General features: G+C 41.8%; 1 protein-coding gene across 8 annotated transcripts in view; it reads right to left on the bottom strand.

Moving 5' to 3' along the window:
* Positions 1-17467, bottom strand: part of PTPRZ1 (protein tyrosine phosphatase receptor type Z1) — a 333611-nt gene that overhangs the window by 59693 nt on the left and 256451 nt on the right. For all 8 annotated transcript variants that reach the window (XM_069764885.1, XM_069764882.1, XM_069764880.1 and 5 more), the window contains one exon: positions 15606-15740. In XM_069764885.1, the coding sequence (XP_069620986.1) occupies positions 15606-15740 (135 nt within the window). The remainder of the gene's footprint in view (positions 1-15605; positions 15741-17467) is intronic.

Here is a 17467-nt window from a genome sequence, read left to right as displayed (position 1 = left end):
AGGAGCCATGCACATGGTCAGCTGGGTCCAGTACTGAGGCTTATTCTTGGCCAAAGGCGTAGCATCAATTCCTCTCAATGGAATAGGACACTGCAAGGGCTCCAAGAAAAACCCACAACGCCTAGCATACTCCAAGTCCATCAAATTCAGGGCAGCGCCTGAATCCACAAATGCCATGACAGAATAAGATGACAAAGAGCAGATCAAAGTAACGGACAAAAGAAATTTTGACTGTACCGTACCAATGGTGGCAGACCTAGCGAACCGCTTAGTGCGCTTAGGACAATCGGAGATAGCATGAGTGGAATCACCACAGTAGAAACACAGCCCATTCTGACGTCTGTGTTCTTACTGTTCAACTCTGGTCAAAGTCCTATCGCACTGCATAGGCTCAGGTTTATGCTCGGATAATACCGCCAAATGGTGCACAGATTTACGCTCACGCAAGCGTCGACCGATCTGAATGGCCAAAGACATAGACTCATTCAGACCAGCAGGCATGGGAAATCCCACCATGACATCCTTAAGGGCTTCAGAGAGACCCTTTCTGAAAATAGCTGCCAGCGCACCTTCATTCCATTGAGTGAGCACGGACCACTTTCTAAACTTCTGACAATAAATCTCTATCTCATCCTGACCCTGACACAGAGCCAGCAAATTTTTCTCTGCCTGATCCACCGAATTAGGTTCATCGTACAGCAATCCGAGCGCCAGGAAAAACGCATCAATATTCCATAATGCAGGATCTCCTGGCGCAAGGGAAAATGCCCAGTCTTGAGGGTCGCCACGTAATAAAGAAATAATGATCCTAACTTGTTGAACTGGGTCACCAGAGGAGCGAGGTTTCAAAGCCAGAAACAGTTTACAATTATTTTTGAAACTCAGAAATTTAGCTCTATCTCCAGAAAACAAATCAGGAATAGGAATTCTTGGTTCTAACATAGAATTCTGAACCACAAAGTCTTGAATATTTTGTACTCTTGCAGTGAGATGATCCACACATGAAGACAGACCTTTAATGTCCATCACTACACCTGTGTCCTGAACCACCCAAATGTCTAGGGGAAAAAAAAGGCAAAACACAGTGCAAAGAAAAAAAATGGTCTCAGAACTTCTTTTTTCCCTCTATTGAGAAGCATTAGTACTTTTGGCCTCCAGTACTGTTATGATTAGGTAATTCAGAACCACAATGGACCTTGAAGTTCAGAGCACACAAAGTGACTTGACAATAACCAAAAGACATAGGACGAGCTCTGAGACGTGGGAACTCTGCTGACCGCAATCCCTAATCCTATCCAACCACACTAGAGGCAGCCGTGGATTGCGCCTAACGCTCCCTATGCAACTCGGCACAGCCTGAGAAACTAGCTAGGCCTAAGATAGAAAAATAAGCCTACCTTGCCTCAGAGAAATACCCCAAAGGAAAAGGCAGCCCCCCACATATAATGACTGTGAGTAGAGATGAAAATACAAACGCAGAGATTAAATAGATTTAGCAAAGTGAGGCCCAACTTACTGAACAGACCGAAGATAGGAAAGATAACTTTGCGGTCAACACAAAACCCTACAAACAACCACACAGAGGGGCAAAAAGACCCTCCGCACCGACTAACGGTACGGAGGTGCTCCCTCTGCGTCCCAGAGCTTCCAGCAAGCCAGTAAAACCAATTAAGCAAGCTGGACAGAAAAAATAGCAAACCAAAAATAACACAAGCAAAACTTAGCTTATGCAGAGCAGACAGGCCACAGGAACGATCCAGGAGGAAGCAAGACCAATACTAGAACATTGACTGGAGGCCAGGAACAAAGAACTAGGTGGAGTTAAATAAAGCAGCACCTAACGACTTCACCACATCACCTGAGGAAGGAAACTCAGAAGCCGCAGTACCACTTGTGACCACAGGAGGGAGCTCTGCCACAGAATTCACAACACTCATCCAACTGACCGATTCCTGGCCCTTTAACTTTGTCCCAACAGTGAGCGACTGTAGTAACACCTCCTTTACCTCAGTTGTCAATTTACTACTAAATAATTAGAACAACAGAAAAAGCACAATGTAAAAATGTTCTAGAATTGTTATTAAATGGGGATTGCAAGTATTTCCTAAAACAGACCTGTCAGGAGTGGTGACAGGTTCGTAAAGTGTTAATGGCTGATGTATGTTACTAGACATAAAAAGGAATTTCATTATTTTGTTATTACTTTCATTTAAAGGGTTTGCCTGATAATATATTTTTTTTAGGTACAGATTACTTAAAAATAATAAAAAGGAGTCAGACTCACTTTCCAGTGCACCAGCTGATCCAGCGCAGCCCACTTTGGTGGCCTGTGACTGCTCCAGAAAAGGTGCCTGCCCAGTTCTAAAGTCAATGACAGGCTGTAGTGGCAGTGAGATTGTGCTGTGACTTGTAAATGGGGCAGGCACTGCTTCAGAAGAAGCCACAGACCTCCGGAGGGGACTTCACTGGATTAGCAGCAGCGCTGGAAAGTATCAGACAATTCTATTGTCAGACAACCCCTTTAATAAAAAATATTGCTTTACTGGTGCTTGTGTTTTTTTTCCTACATTTCATAAACTTTTTTTTACTTTTCCTCTTCTTTAACCTTTTTTGCAGGTAGGGGACCTTTATGGGAGTTTTGCTGATGATTTTAACATTAATTTCTATACACTTAAATTATTCTGTATTGCAACACATCATTGCCTGTCAAACATATGGTAAAGTATTACATTTTCATTGGTAGTAATAATTGCTGGGGAAATTGTATGGATAAGGTGTCATCCCTAATCTTAATAAATACTGAAGCCCTAAGGACTTGTTAGGCCGAAAACTATCCTGCCAACCCATCAGCATCCTGCAAATGTGATGGCTGTTATTGGAATGAGTCCCTTGCCTCTCTCGACACTTAAGTTCTACTGCCAGGAGGACCAGAGGTATATTTTTGGGCATATTTCTGCATATATATATATATATATATATATATATATATATATATATATCTAATATATAATTGCCTAGAATACTACTTCCTGCAATTTGTGCCAACTTCCGTGGCTTTGTCCGGAGCTAATGTCCGGAGCTAATGTCCGGAGCTAATGTCCGGAGATAAGTGACGTCAACAGTGTCCAGTGTCTGATTGGTTGCCGCCTGCTGCGAGTGACCAATCAGAAATGTGCCGTACTGTGACACACTCCGCCCGCCATTTTGGTGTGATTTTTGAATTTTTACCTCACAGCAAGTTTCTACTGCGTGGAGGCGGGCCCAGTGACGTTGCTCTTCAAGCTCCTGCCGAATTTCGTCAAAAAAATGATAATACCATTTACCAAAACTATATATATTTAGTTGTGAAGTGGTTCAGTGACATTTTCACACCAATTTTGAACTTTTGTTTGGTGTTTTCTCCATATACTGCCTATTATTTTTGTTCTTTCTTACTATTATTTATTAATTGTATTATTCTTACATTTGAATAAATAAAGTATATATGGATTCTAGACTCCCGATTCTTTAGAATCGGGCTGCCATCTAGTATATATATATATATATATATATATAGAAAAATTGGAGGCAGCACACCGTTTGTAGAAAGGTTCCTGTTGGGACCGAAACGTCCCTTTCTGGGCTGATTAAATAGCTCTTTTTTACTACAAACGGTGTCCTGCCTCCAATTTTTCTTTTTTATAATTGAGGTTTGGTATTTGCCCGGGGGGCTCTGCACCTGGACTTTTTCTTTGTGCTGCTCTAAATCTCTTTTTTTCTTATTATATGTATATATACATACACACAGTGGGGAAAGTATTTGATAATCTGCTGGTTTTGCAGATTTCCCATCTACAGAGAGGTTTGTAATTTTTTTCGTAGGTACACTTCAACTGCGAGAAACAATCTTAAATTAAAATCCAGAAAATGGTATTGTATCATTTTTACATAACTAATTGGTATTTTGTTGCATGAAATAAGTATTTGATAAAATAGAAAAACAGAACTTAATATTTGGTACAGAAACCTTTGTTTGCAATTACAGAGGTCAGACGTTTCCTGTAGTTCTTGCACATACTGTAGCAGGGATTTTGCCCCACTTTTCAATGCAGATCTTCTCTAGATCTTTCAGGTTTCGGAGCTGTCACTGGGAAACTGACTTTCAGCTCCCTCCAATGATTTTCTATTGGGTTCAGGTCTGGCGACTGGATAGGCCACTCCTGGACCTAGAAATGCTTCTTACAGAGACACTCCTTAGTTGCCCTTGCTGTGTGGTTTGGGTCATTGTCATGCTGGAAGACTCAGCCACAACCCGTCTTCAATGCTCTTATTGAAGGAGGTTGATGGCCAAAATCTCGTGATACATGACACTATCCATGCTCCCTTCAATACGGTGCCATCGTCCTGTCCCCTTTGCAGAAAAGCACCCACAAAGTGTGATGTTTCCCCCACCAAGCTTCACGGTTAGGACAGTGTTCTTGGGGTTGTACTCATCCTTCTTCTTCCTTCAAACACAGCGAGTGGGGTTGATACCAAAAAGTTATACTTTGGTCTCATCTGACCACATGACCTTCTCCCATGTCTCCTCTGGATCATCCAGAGGGTTACTGGTGAACTTCAAATGGGCCTGGACATGTGCTGGCGTCAGCAGGGGAACCTTGAATGCACTGCAGGATTTTAATCAATGACAGCATAGTGTGTTACTAACGGTAATGTTTGAGACTGTGGTCCCAGCCCTCTTCAAGTTATTGACCAGGTTCTTCCAAGTAGTTCTGGGCTGATTCCTGACCTTTCTCAAAATCATCCTTACCCCATGAGGTGAGATCTTGCATGGAGCCCCAGACCGATAAAGATTGACTGTTATCTTGTGTTTCTTCCATTTTCTAATTATTGCGCCAACAGTTGTTACCTTCTCACTAAGCTGCTTGCCTATTGTTCTGTAGCCCATTCCAGCCTTGTGCAAGTCTAGCATTTTGTCCCTGGTGTCCTTAGACAGCTCTTTGGTCTTGGCCATGGTGGAGAGTTGGTGTATGATTTATTGAATGAGTGGACAGGTGTCTTTTATACAGGTAACGAGTTCAAACAGGTGCAATTATTACAGGTAATGAGTGCAGAGTAGGGGGCTTCTTAAATAAAAATTAAATTAAATTTAGTCCCCGTGGTTGGACCGTTTTCAGATTAAATACCCATCTGCTTTCCTTTTGGAGTATTAGTTTGTCCCAGTCACCTCCTCTCGCAGGTGGCAGAATTATGTCTATCCCCACAAAAGTGATTTTTTTTAAGATTACCCTGATGGAAAGGGTTCATGTGGGTTGCCACTGGGGTTTCTCTCTCATTCACAATATCTCGAAGGTGCTCGCCCACCCTTTTACGAAATTCCCTCTTGGTTTTCCCCACATACTCCAAACCACACTCACAATTGGCCTTATAAATAACGCCCTTTGTGCGACAGTTGATAAACTGTCGGATGAAATAGGTAGTACCTGTCACATTGCTTGAGAATTTCTTCGTGGTCACAATGGAGGCACAGGCTTTACAGTTCCCATATTTGAAACAGCCTTTGATGTGATCTGTATTCAGGCAAGAAATGCCCTTTGGGTCATAATTGCTGTGAACCAACCTATCCTCCAAGGATCTCCCTTTACTGTAAGTAATCTGTGGGGAAGGGGAAATATGTCCTTTAATGTCCCTGTCCATCAGAAGGACTGAAAAATGTTTTTGAAAGATATCTCTGATGTCATTTGCACCATTACAGTACCTAGTAATGAACTGAACAGTTATGTCACCCTCTGGCTTCAGTTTTGGTGTTAGCAAATCCTTTATTTCTCTCCTTACAGTTTCTTTGTAGGCCTTTTTTAATATTCCCTCAGGGTAACCTCTTTCCAGAAACCTGCCACGAAGATCATTTGCTTGCTCCTGGAAGGAGCTCTGATTTGAACAATTCCTCCAAATTCTCAAGTACTAGCCCTTGGGAATACCTCTTTTCAATGGGGCCGGTCTCTTTCCAATGGGTCTTGGTAGATATTGCCCCACTTCTATCCCTTTCTATGCATATATCCAAAAACGCCAAATTTGTTGGGCTGACCTCATATGTAAAATGAAGGCCTATGTTATTCACATTCAACCCATCTACAAAATTGCCGAAATCATCAATGCTCCCTCTCCAAATTACCAGCACATCATCAATGTACTGTAACCACAGTACTATCCTTTCATCCGGACCAGTGGCAGAGTCCCCAAAAATGATTGTTTCCTCCCACCAGCCCAGGAGCAAGTCTGCATATGAAGGCGCACAAGGGCTGCCCATTGCGGTGCCCCTGAGCTGGTGGAAGTACTTCTGATCAAATAGAAACACGTTCTTGGTGAGACAAAATTCCAAGGCTTCCAACACAAATTTATTATGTCTATCATATTGCCTGCCCCTGGTACTGAGGCAATGGCTCACAGCAATCAGACCCTTGTCATGTGGAATGGAAGAGTATAACGCCTCCACATCTATACTGGCTAGTATCATGTCCTGTTCCAGATAAACACCATCTAGTTTGCCCAAGAGGTTGGTGGTGTCCCGTACATAAGAATTTAAGGCATTCACAAAGGGTTTGAGTATTTTATCCACATATATACCCAGTCTCTCTGTGAGACTTATGTTGCCTGAGACTATGAGTCTTCCTTTGAGGGGATTCATTTCAAAAACCTGACTGGCACATCCAAACATAGACTAAGTGTGAACAGGTGCTGAACCTAGAGTCGCCAACTCGTATATAGTTAAGTAAATAAGGCAGCACACTGCAGCGCTGAAACATGCAAACTTGAAACACGAAATTTGAACTGCATTACTGCACTAGAAATATGAAAAATGAGAGCGTTTAGCGCATAAAAATGGCCAATTTTATGTGTACCTGGTAGCCCCTTTATGGCATCTCTCTTATACCAGGTCCTACACTTGCCTTACCTCGCTGAGAATAAACGTCTCCATCTGAATGGGTACATGTGAAACCTCTTCCTAGACTAAAATTCTCTCTCTCTGTGGAGGGGTATTGGACCTGCTGTAATTAAAACACCTGTGGCTAGGCGGCGGAGTGCACGATCAGAAGGCTAAAGAATACATTTCAAAAACCTGACCGGCACATCCAAACATAGACTAAGTGTGAACAGGTGCTGAACCTAGAGTCGCCAACTCGTATATAGTTAAGTAAATAAGGCAGCACACTGCAGCGCTGAAACAAGCAAACTTGAAACACGAAATTTGAACTGCATTACTGCACTAGAGATATGAAAAATGAGAGCGTTTAGTGCATAAAAATGGCCAATTTTATGTGTACCTGGTAGCCCCTCTACGGCATCTCTCTTATACCAGGTCCTACACTTGCCTTACCTCGCTGAGAATAAACGTCTCCATCTGAATGGGTACATGTGAAACCTCTTCCTAGACTAAAATTCTCTCTCTCTGTGGAGGGGTATTGGACCTGCTGTAATTAAAACACCTGTGGCTAGGAGGCGGAGTGCACGATCAGAAGGCTAAAGAATACATTTCAAAAACCTGACCGGCACATCCAAACATAGACTAAGTGTGAACAGGTGCTGAACCTAGAGTTGCCAACTCGTATATAGTTAAGTAAATAAGGCAGCACACTGCAGCACTGAAACATGCAAACTTGAAACACGAAATTTGAACTGCATTACTGCACTAGAAATATGAAAAATGAGAGCGTTTAGCGCATAAAAATGGCCAATTTTATGTGTACCTGGTAGCCCCTTTACGGCATCTCTCTTATACCAGGTCCTACACTTATACCAGGTACACATAAAATTGGCCATTTTTATGCGCTAAACGCTCTCATTTTTCATATTTCTAGTGCAGTAATGCAGTTCAAATTTCGTGTTTCAAGTTTGCATGTTTCAGCGCTGCAGTGTGCTGCCTTATTTACTTAACTATATACGAGTTGGCGACTCTAGGTTCAGCACCTGTTCACACTTAGTCTATGTTTGGATGTGCCGGTCAGGTTTTTGAAATGTATTCTTTAGCCTTCTGATCGTGTACTCCGCCTCCTAGCCACAGGTGTTTTAATTACAGCAGGTCCAATACCCCTCCACAGAGAGAGAGAATTTTAGACTAGGAAGAGGTTTCACATGTACCCATTCAGATGGAGACGTTTATTCTCAGCGAGGTAAGGCAAGTGTAGGACCTGGTATAAGAGAGATGCCGTAAAGGGGCTACCAGGTACACATAAAATTGGCCATTTTTATGCGCTAAACGCTCTCATTTTTCATATTTCTAGTGCAGTAATGCAGTTCAAATTTCGTGTTCCAAGTTTGCATGTTTCAGCGCTGCAGTGTGCAGCCTTATTTACTTAACTATATACGAGTTGGCGACTCTAGGTTCAGCACCTGTTCACACTTAGTCTATGTTTGGATGTGCCGGTCAGGTTTTTGAAATGTATTCTTTAGCCTTCTGATCGTGCACTCCGCCTCCTAGCCACAGGTGTTTTAATTACAGCAGGTCCAATACCCCTCCACAGAGAGAGAGAATTTTAGTCTAGGAAGAGGTTTCACATGTACCCATTCAGATGGAGACGTTTATTCTCAGCGAGGTAAGGCAAGTGTAGGACCTGGTATAAGAGAGATGCCGTAAAGGGGCTACCAGGTACACATAAAATTGGCCATTTTTATGCGCTAAACGCTCTCATTTTTCATATTTCTAGTGCAGTAATGCAGTTCAAATTTCGTGTTCCAAGTTTGCATGTTTCAGCGCTGCAGTGTGCTGCCTTATTTACTTAACTATATACGAGTTGGCGACTCTAGGTTCAGCACCTGTTCACACTTAGTCTATGTTTGGATGTGCCGGTCAGGTTTTTGAAATGTATTCTTTAGCCTTCTGATCGTGCACTCCGCCTCCTAGCCACAGGTGTTTTAATTACAGCAGGTCCAATACCCCTCCACAGAGAGAGAGAATTTTAGTCTAGGAAGAGGTTTCACATGTACCCATTCAGATGGAGACGTTTATTCTCAGCGAGGTAAGGCAAGTGTAGGACCTGGTATACCTGGTATAAGAGAGATGCCGTAAAGGGGCTACCAGGTACACATAAAATTGGCCATTTTTATGCACTAAACGCTCTCATTTTTCATATTTCTAGTGCAGTAATGCAGTTCAAATTTCGTGTTCCAAGTTTGCATGTTTCAGCGCTGCAGTGTGCTGCCTTGTTTACTTAACTATATACGAGTTGGCGACTCTAGGTTCAGCACCTGTTCACACTTAGTCTATGTTTGGATGTGCCGGTCAGGTTTTTGAAATGTATTCTTTAGCCTTCTGATCGTGCACTCCGCCTCCTAGCCACAGGTGTTTTAATTACAGCAGGTCCAATACCCCTCCACAGAGAGAGAGAATTTTAGACTAGGAAGAGGTTTCACATGTACCCATTCAGATGGAGACGTTTATTCTCAGCGAGGTAAGGCAAGTGTAGGACCTGGTATAAGAGAGATGCCGTAAAGGGGCTACCAGGTACACATAAAATTGGCCATTTTTATGCGCTAAACGCTCTCATTTTTCATATTTCTAGTGCAGTAATGCAGTTCAAATTTCGTGTTCCAAGTTTGCATGTTTCAGCGCTGCAGTGTGCTGCCTTATTTACTTAACTATATACGAGTTGGCGACTCTAGGTTCAGCACCTGTTCACACTTAGTCTATGTTTGGATGTGCCGGTCAGGTTTTTGAAATGTATTCTTTAGCCTTCTGATCGTGCACTCCGCCTCCTAGCCACAGGTGTTTTAATTACAGCAGGTCCAATACCCCTCCACAGAGAGAGAGAATTTTAGTCTAGGAAGAGGTTTCACATGTACCCATTCAGATGGAGACGTTTATTCTCAGCGAGGTAAGGCAAGTGTAGGACCTGGTATAAGAGAGATGCCGTAAAGGGGCTACCAGGTACACATAAAATTGGCCATTATTATGCGCTAAACGCTCTCATTTTTCATATTTCTAGTGCAGTAATGCAGTTCAAATTTCGTGTTTCAAGTTTGCATGTTTCAGCGCTGCAGTGTGCTGCCTTATTTACTTAACTATATACGAGTTGGCGACTCTAGGTTCAGCACCTGTTCACACTTAGTCTATGTTTGGATGTGCCGGTCAGGTTTTTGAAATGTATTCTTTAGCCTTCTGATCGTGCACTCCGCCTCCTAGCCACAGGTGTTTTAATTACAGCAGGTCCAATACCCCTCCACAGAGAGAGAGAATTTTAGTCTAGGAAGAGGTTTCACATGTACCCATTCAGATGGAGACGTTTATTCTCAGCGAGGTAAGGCAAGTGTAGGACCTGGTATACCTGGTATAAGAGAGATGCCGTAAAGGGGCTACCAGGTACACATAAAATTGGCCATTTTTATGCACTAAACGCTCTCATTTTTCATATTTCTAGTGCAGTAATGCAGTTCAAATTTCGTGTTTCAAGTTTGCATGTTTCAGCGCTGCAGTGTGCTGCCTTATTTACTTAACTTTCCTTTGAGGGGAGTCATTCCCTTATATATTTTGGGGAGGCAGTAAAAAGTGGGGGTGACTGGATTTTTTGGTAAAAGAAAATCTCTCTCCTCCTTCCCTACCACCCCGTCCGCAAGGCCTCCCTCAATGATCATTTTTAGCACACATTTCCACAAAAGTCCCATTGGATTACGACTCCAAACCCTATATTCGTCTTTCCTGTTCAGTAGTGAGAGGCACATGGACCGATAATCAGTAGTGTCCATGATGACCACATTTCCCCCTTTATCAGAGGGTTTTATTGTAATGCTGTGATCTTTTTCCAGATTACATAGACATGCCATTTCACTCCTGGACAGGTTATAATGCCCTCTTTTCTGCATTTCAGGCAATTTCATGATGTCCTCAGTAACCAGGTTAAGGAAGATGTCAATGGCGCCTAGATCGCCCATTGGCGGGGGCATTTTAGAACTCTTATTTCGTAAATCTGTAAAAGGGCCAGTGCCATCTAGATTCAGAATGGGATCACCCAGATGGAACAATAACTGAAACGTCTTGAAGCAAATCATCTGAAATGCCAAGTTCTACACATTGTCTCTTATCCTCTTTCAGGAAGAATTTCTTCCATTTCAAACGTCTCACAAATAGGTTAAGATCCTTAATTACTTCAAAGATATCCATATCTGAAGTAGAAACGAACAAAAGACCATTACTCAATAGACGTATCTCTTCTGTATTTAGGGGTCTAGATGATAGATTAATGACCTGTGTGTTTATGTTGGAGGATTGGTGCGGTTTCTGAGGCGGTAGCATAGCTCTTAAAAACTATTCCTTGGAGGGGACCTTTTGTTACTGCCTCCCCCAGCTGTTACCCCTTCCTCTTCCCCTTCCCCTACTTCTCTGTCCGCTTGGTCTGGTGTCACTATCTGAGACCTCAGCCTCTGAGGAAGAAATGTCCGTCTCAGTTCTTCGAGTGAATCTGGTTGTGGAAAAAGAATATGCTTTATTTTCCTTGAATTCTTGAAGATCCCTTATAAAGAACTTGTGTTTTTTTTCTTATAAATGATATTGAAATCTCTCTAAGGAATTTTGTAGTTGTATTTTCTTTTTGGAGAAATCTGGTTCAGAGGAGAATTTTTTGGTGACTTCTATTTGTTCCTTTAAAGAATCGTTTAGGCTAGTCAAGTTCTGTTTTTCTTCCTCTAATAGTAATCTCATTAACCTTATCTAGCTTTCTGTGGCTTCTTTTTCTCACTTTGCTAGTAAACCTGGATTCTTATAGCGATACCCTGGTGCTAGTGTTAGTCTTTGATGTCGAGGAACAATTCCCGATTTAATGTAGTTGTCCAAGCTCTGTACTTCCCACCAGGACGCTATTTGATCTTTATATGTCTTAGTCAGCTCTTTAAAAGCTGCATTGAACGAGGGGACATATTTCTTTTGAGTATAGGTTCTATCAGAAAAAACATCTTTAGCCTCTGAAAACCACTGATTGGTGTCGATACCCGTGGTGAGAAAACCTGCCATATCACTATTAAAATATAAAGAGCTGGGTAACTAATCCAAAATAAATAACGTACTATTAGCAGAGCAGGTATGGCACATGATTCATGTTAACCTCACAAGAGATTGAAACCCGCACACAGGGTAAATAGCAAACAGTGGTCACACAGCCAGCCAAAACAACCAATTCCTCTCCGGAGGTGCCGGAATTCTAATGGCTTACCGCCGACCCTGAGCACGTGCTGACATAGACCATACTGTTAAAATAACTCATACACACATGTTAAATGGTTGACACTAGCGCACCCGCGTGCACCTCTGAGACCCTTTTATATGATCAGTTCATGTCCAGTCAGACAGGACCATGCACGCTGGCCAATCCAGAGCGGCCACATCACCAGAGCAGCTGATGACCGACACCACCAATGAGACATCGCCACATCATGAGCATGCTCAGTAGGGTGATTTCTAGACTTAGTCTCCAGAGCGTTTGCTCATCGCTACCTACTGCTGCTTAACTTAGGCTTTGCGGAAGAGCCAGCAGTAACAGGACGAATAGCACGAGCCTGAACAAGACGCTGGGACCAACGTCTAAGCTCAGCATCACCCGCAGCGGCCAAAGCTGGATGGAAGACCGCAGATGCAGGCAAGTCTCGGGATCTACCCTGTGCAGCGGGAGAATCCCAGTGCCTAACACCCCATTTCTCAATACCGTGTATTGCCGCTTCTAACATCAATGACAGCTTGAAGTCTTTTGTGGTAGTTGTGGATGAGGTTCTTTATTTTCTTAGATGGTAAAGTTGCCCACTCATCTTAGCAAAAAGCCTCCAGTCCCAGTAAATTCCTGGGCTGTCTAGCATGAACTGCGCACTTGAGATCTCCCTAGAGTGGCTCAATGATATTGAGTTCAGGAGACTGAGATGGCCACTCCAGAACCTTCAGGTTGTTATGCTGTAGTCAATCACAGGTCGACTTGGCCTTGTGTTTTGGATTGTTGCCATGTTGGAACGTCCAAGTACGTCCCATAGGCAGCTTCTGGGCAGATGAGTGCAAATTTGCCTCCAGTATTTGCTGATAATGTGCTGCATTTATCTTTCCTTCTGCTTTGGCCAAGTTTCCTGTGCCATTGTAGCTCATACATCCCCAAAACATCAGCAATCCACCTCCGTGCTTTAGAGTTTGAATGGTGTTTTTTTCATCATAGGCCTTGTTGACCTCTTTCCAAATGTAACGCTTATGGTTGTGGCCAAAAAGTTCAATTTTGATATCATCACTCCAAATTACCTTATTCCCGAAGTTTTGAGACTTGTCTTTGTGCTGCTTTGCGTATTGTGGGCGAGATACTTTGTGGCATTTGCGCAGTAATGGCTTTCTTCTGGCGACTCGACCAAGCACCCCATTTTTCTTTAAATGCCTCCTTATTGTGCATCTTGAAACAGCCAAACTGCTAGTTTTCAGAGATTCCTGTATTTCAGCTGATGTGGGTTTTTCTTTGCATCCCGAAAAATTTCCTGGCAGTTGTGGATTAAATTTTTTTCATCTACCTGACCGTGGTTTTGTTTTCACAGAGCCCCTGATTTTCCATTTGTTAATCACAGTTCGAATGCTGCTGACTGGCACTATCAATTCCTTGGATACCTTTTTGTATCCCTTTCCTGTTTTATACAGTTCAACTACCTTTTCCCGTAGATCCATTGATAATTCTTTTGCCTTCCCCATGACTCACAATCCAGAAATGTCAGAGACTGGATGAAAGATGCAAGAGTCTGTCTGGATCACAGAAACTCACTCAGCTTTCATGCAGACACTGATTACAAGCAAACAAGTAACAGGTGAGGATGTTACCTTTAGTAGCCATTTAAACCCGTTTGTGTCCACTACTGTGCATGTTATTGTGAAGGAGAAAATGGCTAATGAAGTCAATTATTAAACCTTATATAAGTCAGTTCAGATATGGTGTAGCAAGATGGAGTCTATTTCCTGATCAGCAGCACACTGGAAGGAATTTTTGGAATGTGAATAAGTCACTGGGCATTGGACACTGGATGAATATCATATATGGAAGTGAAGTTGGAAATGAAGTTGGAATGAAACAATCAAAGTGACACTAACTATTCAGAAGTTGTGCGACCTCCCCCATTTCCTGTTTCTAGTATCTTCCTTTGTTCAGAAGAATAAAGCAGTTGTGTGTAAGCCTTTGCTGAGAGAGGAGGTGTGTATCTGTCTCTGTATCTGATACATTCTTAGCCTCTAAGCTAGCACTCAGCTTATATTTGGTCAGGTACAGGCAATCATATAGATTTCACTTTAAGGGATCACCCTCACATTTTCAGGCCAAAATCACCAGGGTATGTGAACTTTTGATAAGAGTAATTTGGATGTTTTCAGCTGTCATTATGATTGAAAAAGAGAAAACACAGTTAGTTTGACAATAAATGGCTTCACCCAACCACTAACCATGAGTGGTGTTATCATTCACATTCTCTGAAAAAAGGCCAAGAAAGCAAAAATTATGTAATCTTTTAAACACAACTGTACAGTGTATATATATATATATATATATATATATATATATATATATATATATATATATATATATATATATATATATATATACAGAATTTACATATATATAAAATGTAAATTGTTCATCTATCCTACAAACATCTGACAACATGTCTCTGAATTTCCAAGTAATACATTTTGTATTTTTTTCTGAAAAGAAGAAATGGTGAAAACTAAAAAAAAAACCAGTGCTTTCAGACCTCAAATAATGCAAAGAAAACAAGTTCATAATCATTTCGAAAAAACAATACTAATGTTTTAACTCAGGAAGAGTTCAGAAATCAATATTTTGTGGAATAACCATGATTTTTAATCACAGCTTTCATGCGTCTTGGCATGCTTTCCACCAGTCTTTCACACTGCTTCTGGCACAAAAATGTAAGCAGTTCTTCTTTGTTTGATGGCTTGTGACTATCCATCATCCTCTTGATTACGTTGCAGAGGTTTTCAATGGAGTTCAGGTCTGGAGATTGACAGGGTTGTGATGTGGTGGTCTCGTAATTTTTGCCAGAGCTGTTTATACAGTTGGCTCCTGCTTGTGATGTGATGCAGCGCAGATCATGTACCCATGGAATCACTATGCTACAACAGTGCAGCAATTTGTTTGAATTATATGTGTAACAAATTTACCATCAGATGTTACATGGCAATACCTGAAATCACTCTTTAAATGGATTGTCTCTTTTTGTTCCCAAATAACAGCTGCAACATCTGTACATAGCTAATGTCTAGCCTTTCACTCAGCTTGATTTCTATCAATATGGGTGAGCTGCAACACCAGAGACAGTCCATGTACATGAGTAGTACGGTTTCTAAGGGGAAATGTTGAACTTAGTCTTTACAGTGTACTAATCTCCTAATTTTTTTTCTGGAATTAAAGTGATAACAAAGCAGTAATAATGAATAAGCTAAGCAAAGCTGTGACTAGCATTCCATTTGGCTTAACATGTGCACTCTATATCTACAGTATTTCTCTATAAGGAAGAAAATAGTGGTAGTTCTTATTGACGAGCTTTTAATCAGCAAATTAACTAAACTTAATTACATTTTTTAATTGCAAATGTGTTTTATATTTGTAAAAACTTACTCTTCCCTTCTCAACCAGGTTTGTAATCATGACAATAACTTCCACACCATGCTCCCATAACATTCTCCAGAAATCTTCTGCAGTTGATTTCAAAGGTCCTTGAGCAGCAATATAGGCTCTTGGCTTGTGATAACCCTTAAGAAAAATGACTCGTAGGTTAGCATTAATTGCATGTAAACATGAGAGATTTTCAGATGGATTTCTTTCATTATAATACATAAAAATTACTTAGTGTTCTGAATTGATTAGGAATAGGTATCCACAGTACATAGTTGTATTGCAACACTGCAACTTTTTCTTAGTTAAACACTTGGGTAAGTGGCTGGGAAAGACCACGATACTGCGCAGCCCAGTCCTAATACTATGTGTAAATTGACGTATAAAGTCTAAGAAGAGTACGTATACTTTAAAGGGAACCTGTCACCCCCAAAATCGAAGATGAGCTAAGCCCACCAGCATCAGGGGCTTATCTACAGCATTCTGGAATACTGTACATAAGCCCCGATGTATCCTGAAAGATGAGAAAAAGAGGTTAAGTTATACTCACCCAGGGGCGGTCCCGCTGCTGGTCCGGTCCGATGGGCGTTGCGGTCCGGTCCGGGGCCTCATCTTCTTACGATTATGTCCTCTTCTTGTCTTCACACTGCGGCTCCAGCGTACTTTGTCTGCCCTGTGAGGGCAGAGCAAAGTACTGCAGTGCGCAGGTGCCGGGAAAGGTCAGAGAGGCCCAGCGCCTGCGCACTGCAGTACTTTGCTCTGCCCTCAACAGGGCAGACAAAGTACGCCGGAGCCGGAGCGTGAAGACAAGAAGAGGACGTCATCCTATGAAGATGGGAGGCCCCGCACTGGACCGCGACGCCCATCGGACTAGACTGCCCTCCCAGGTGAGTATAATCTAACCTCTTTTTCTCATCTTTCAGGATACATTGGGAGCTTATATACAGCATTACAGAATGCTATAGATAAGCCCTGATGCTGGTGGGCTTAGGTCATCTACGATTTTGGGGGTGACAGGTTCCCTTTAACACTAAAATGGTGATGGGCACAGTAATTAAAAGCTTATTTTATATTCACTACATTTAAAAGCCATTGTAGGGGTTTAACCACAGAGTGGCCCCTAGTTTGGGACCTACCCTTAGGCTGCAGGTACTGGGGGACTTTGCTGTGCACTGCTGTGATCACTGGATGGATATTTATTAATATGAAGTACCGGTAGGTGGAATGGCTGAAGTATAATTTAAGGGCTGTGCACATACATTTGGACACTTCTGGAGAATTTATCAAGACTGGTACTTTCATACTAACTGTACTTCATGAATAATACTAAAAAATTACTGGAAAAAAGCTTGCTCAAAATTATTAAGAAATACACAATTTTGTCTACCTCTGCACAGACTGCTACTCATCACTTGCATAAATTACAGCCAGTTGTATTTTGTACATTATGGCAAATTTGGAGCATGGTCGTTGTCCACCTGTTGGGTGGTGTAAAAGGCAAAATGAAGCATACTATACCACTTGTGTCAAATAACCCTTGTGCTAAATTTTTAGACTTTTCAACATCAGAAAATTAGTGTAGAGGGGCTTGTGAATTCCCCAAATGTGTATCTATGTATATAAATACAGACACTCACTTTGTACATTTCAGAGTAAAGATAACAAATTAAAGGGAATCTCTCAGCAGGATTTTGTCTATATAATCTGATAACAGGATAATTTAGGGCAAGTAAGCCTGATTCCAGGGATGTATCACTTACTGGGCGGCTTGTTGTAGTTTTCATACAATTCTTCTGCTCTGTGTATAACCCCATCCACACCCCTGACTGGCAGCATCCTGTGTACACTGTGCAATGTGAACAAGC

The sequence above is a fragment of the Ranitomeya imitator genome, chromosome 4 (genome assembly GCF_032444005.1).
Source record: "Ranitomeya imitator isolate aRanImi1 chromosome 4, aRanImi1.pri, whole genome shotgun sequence".
In the NCBI taxonomy this organism is placed as follows: domain Eukaryota; kingdom Metazoa; phylum Chordata; class Amphibia; order Anura; family Dendrobatidae; genus Ranitomeya; species Ranitomeya imitator.
The sequence above is the reverse complement of the archived record's forward strand: the minus strand, read 5'-3'. Positions and strand labels throughout refer to the sequence as shown.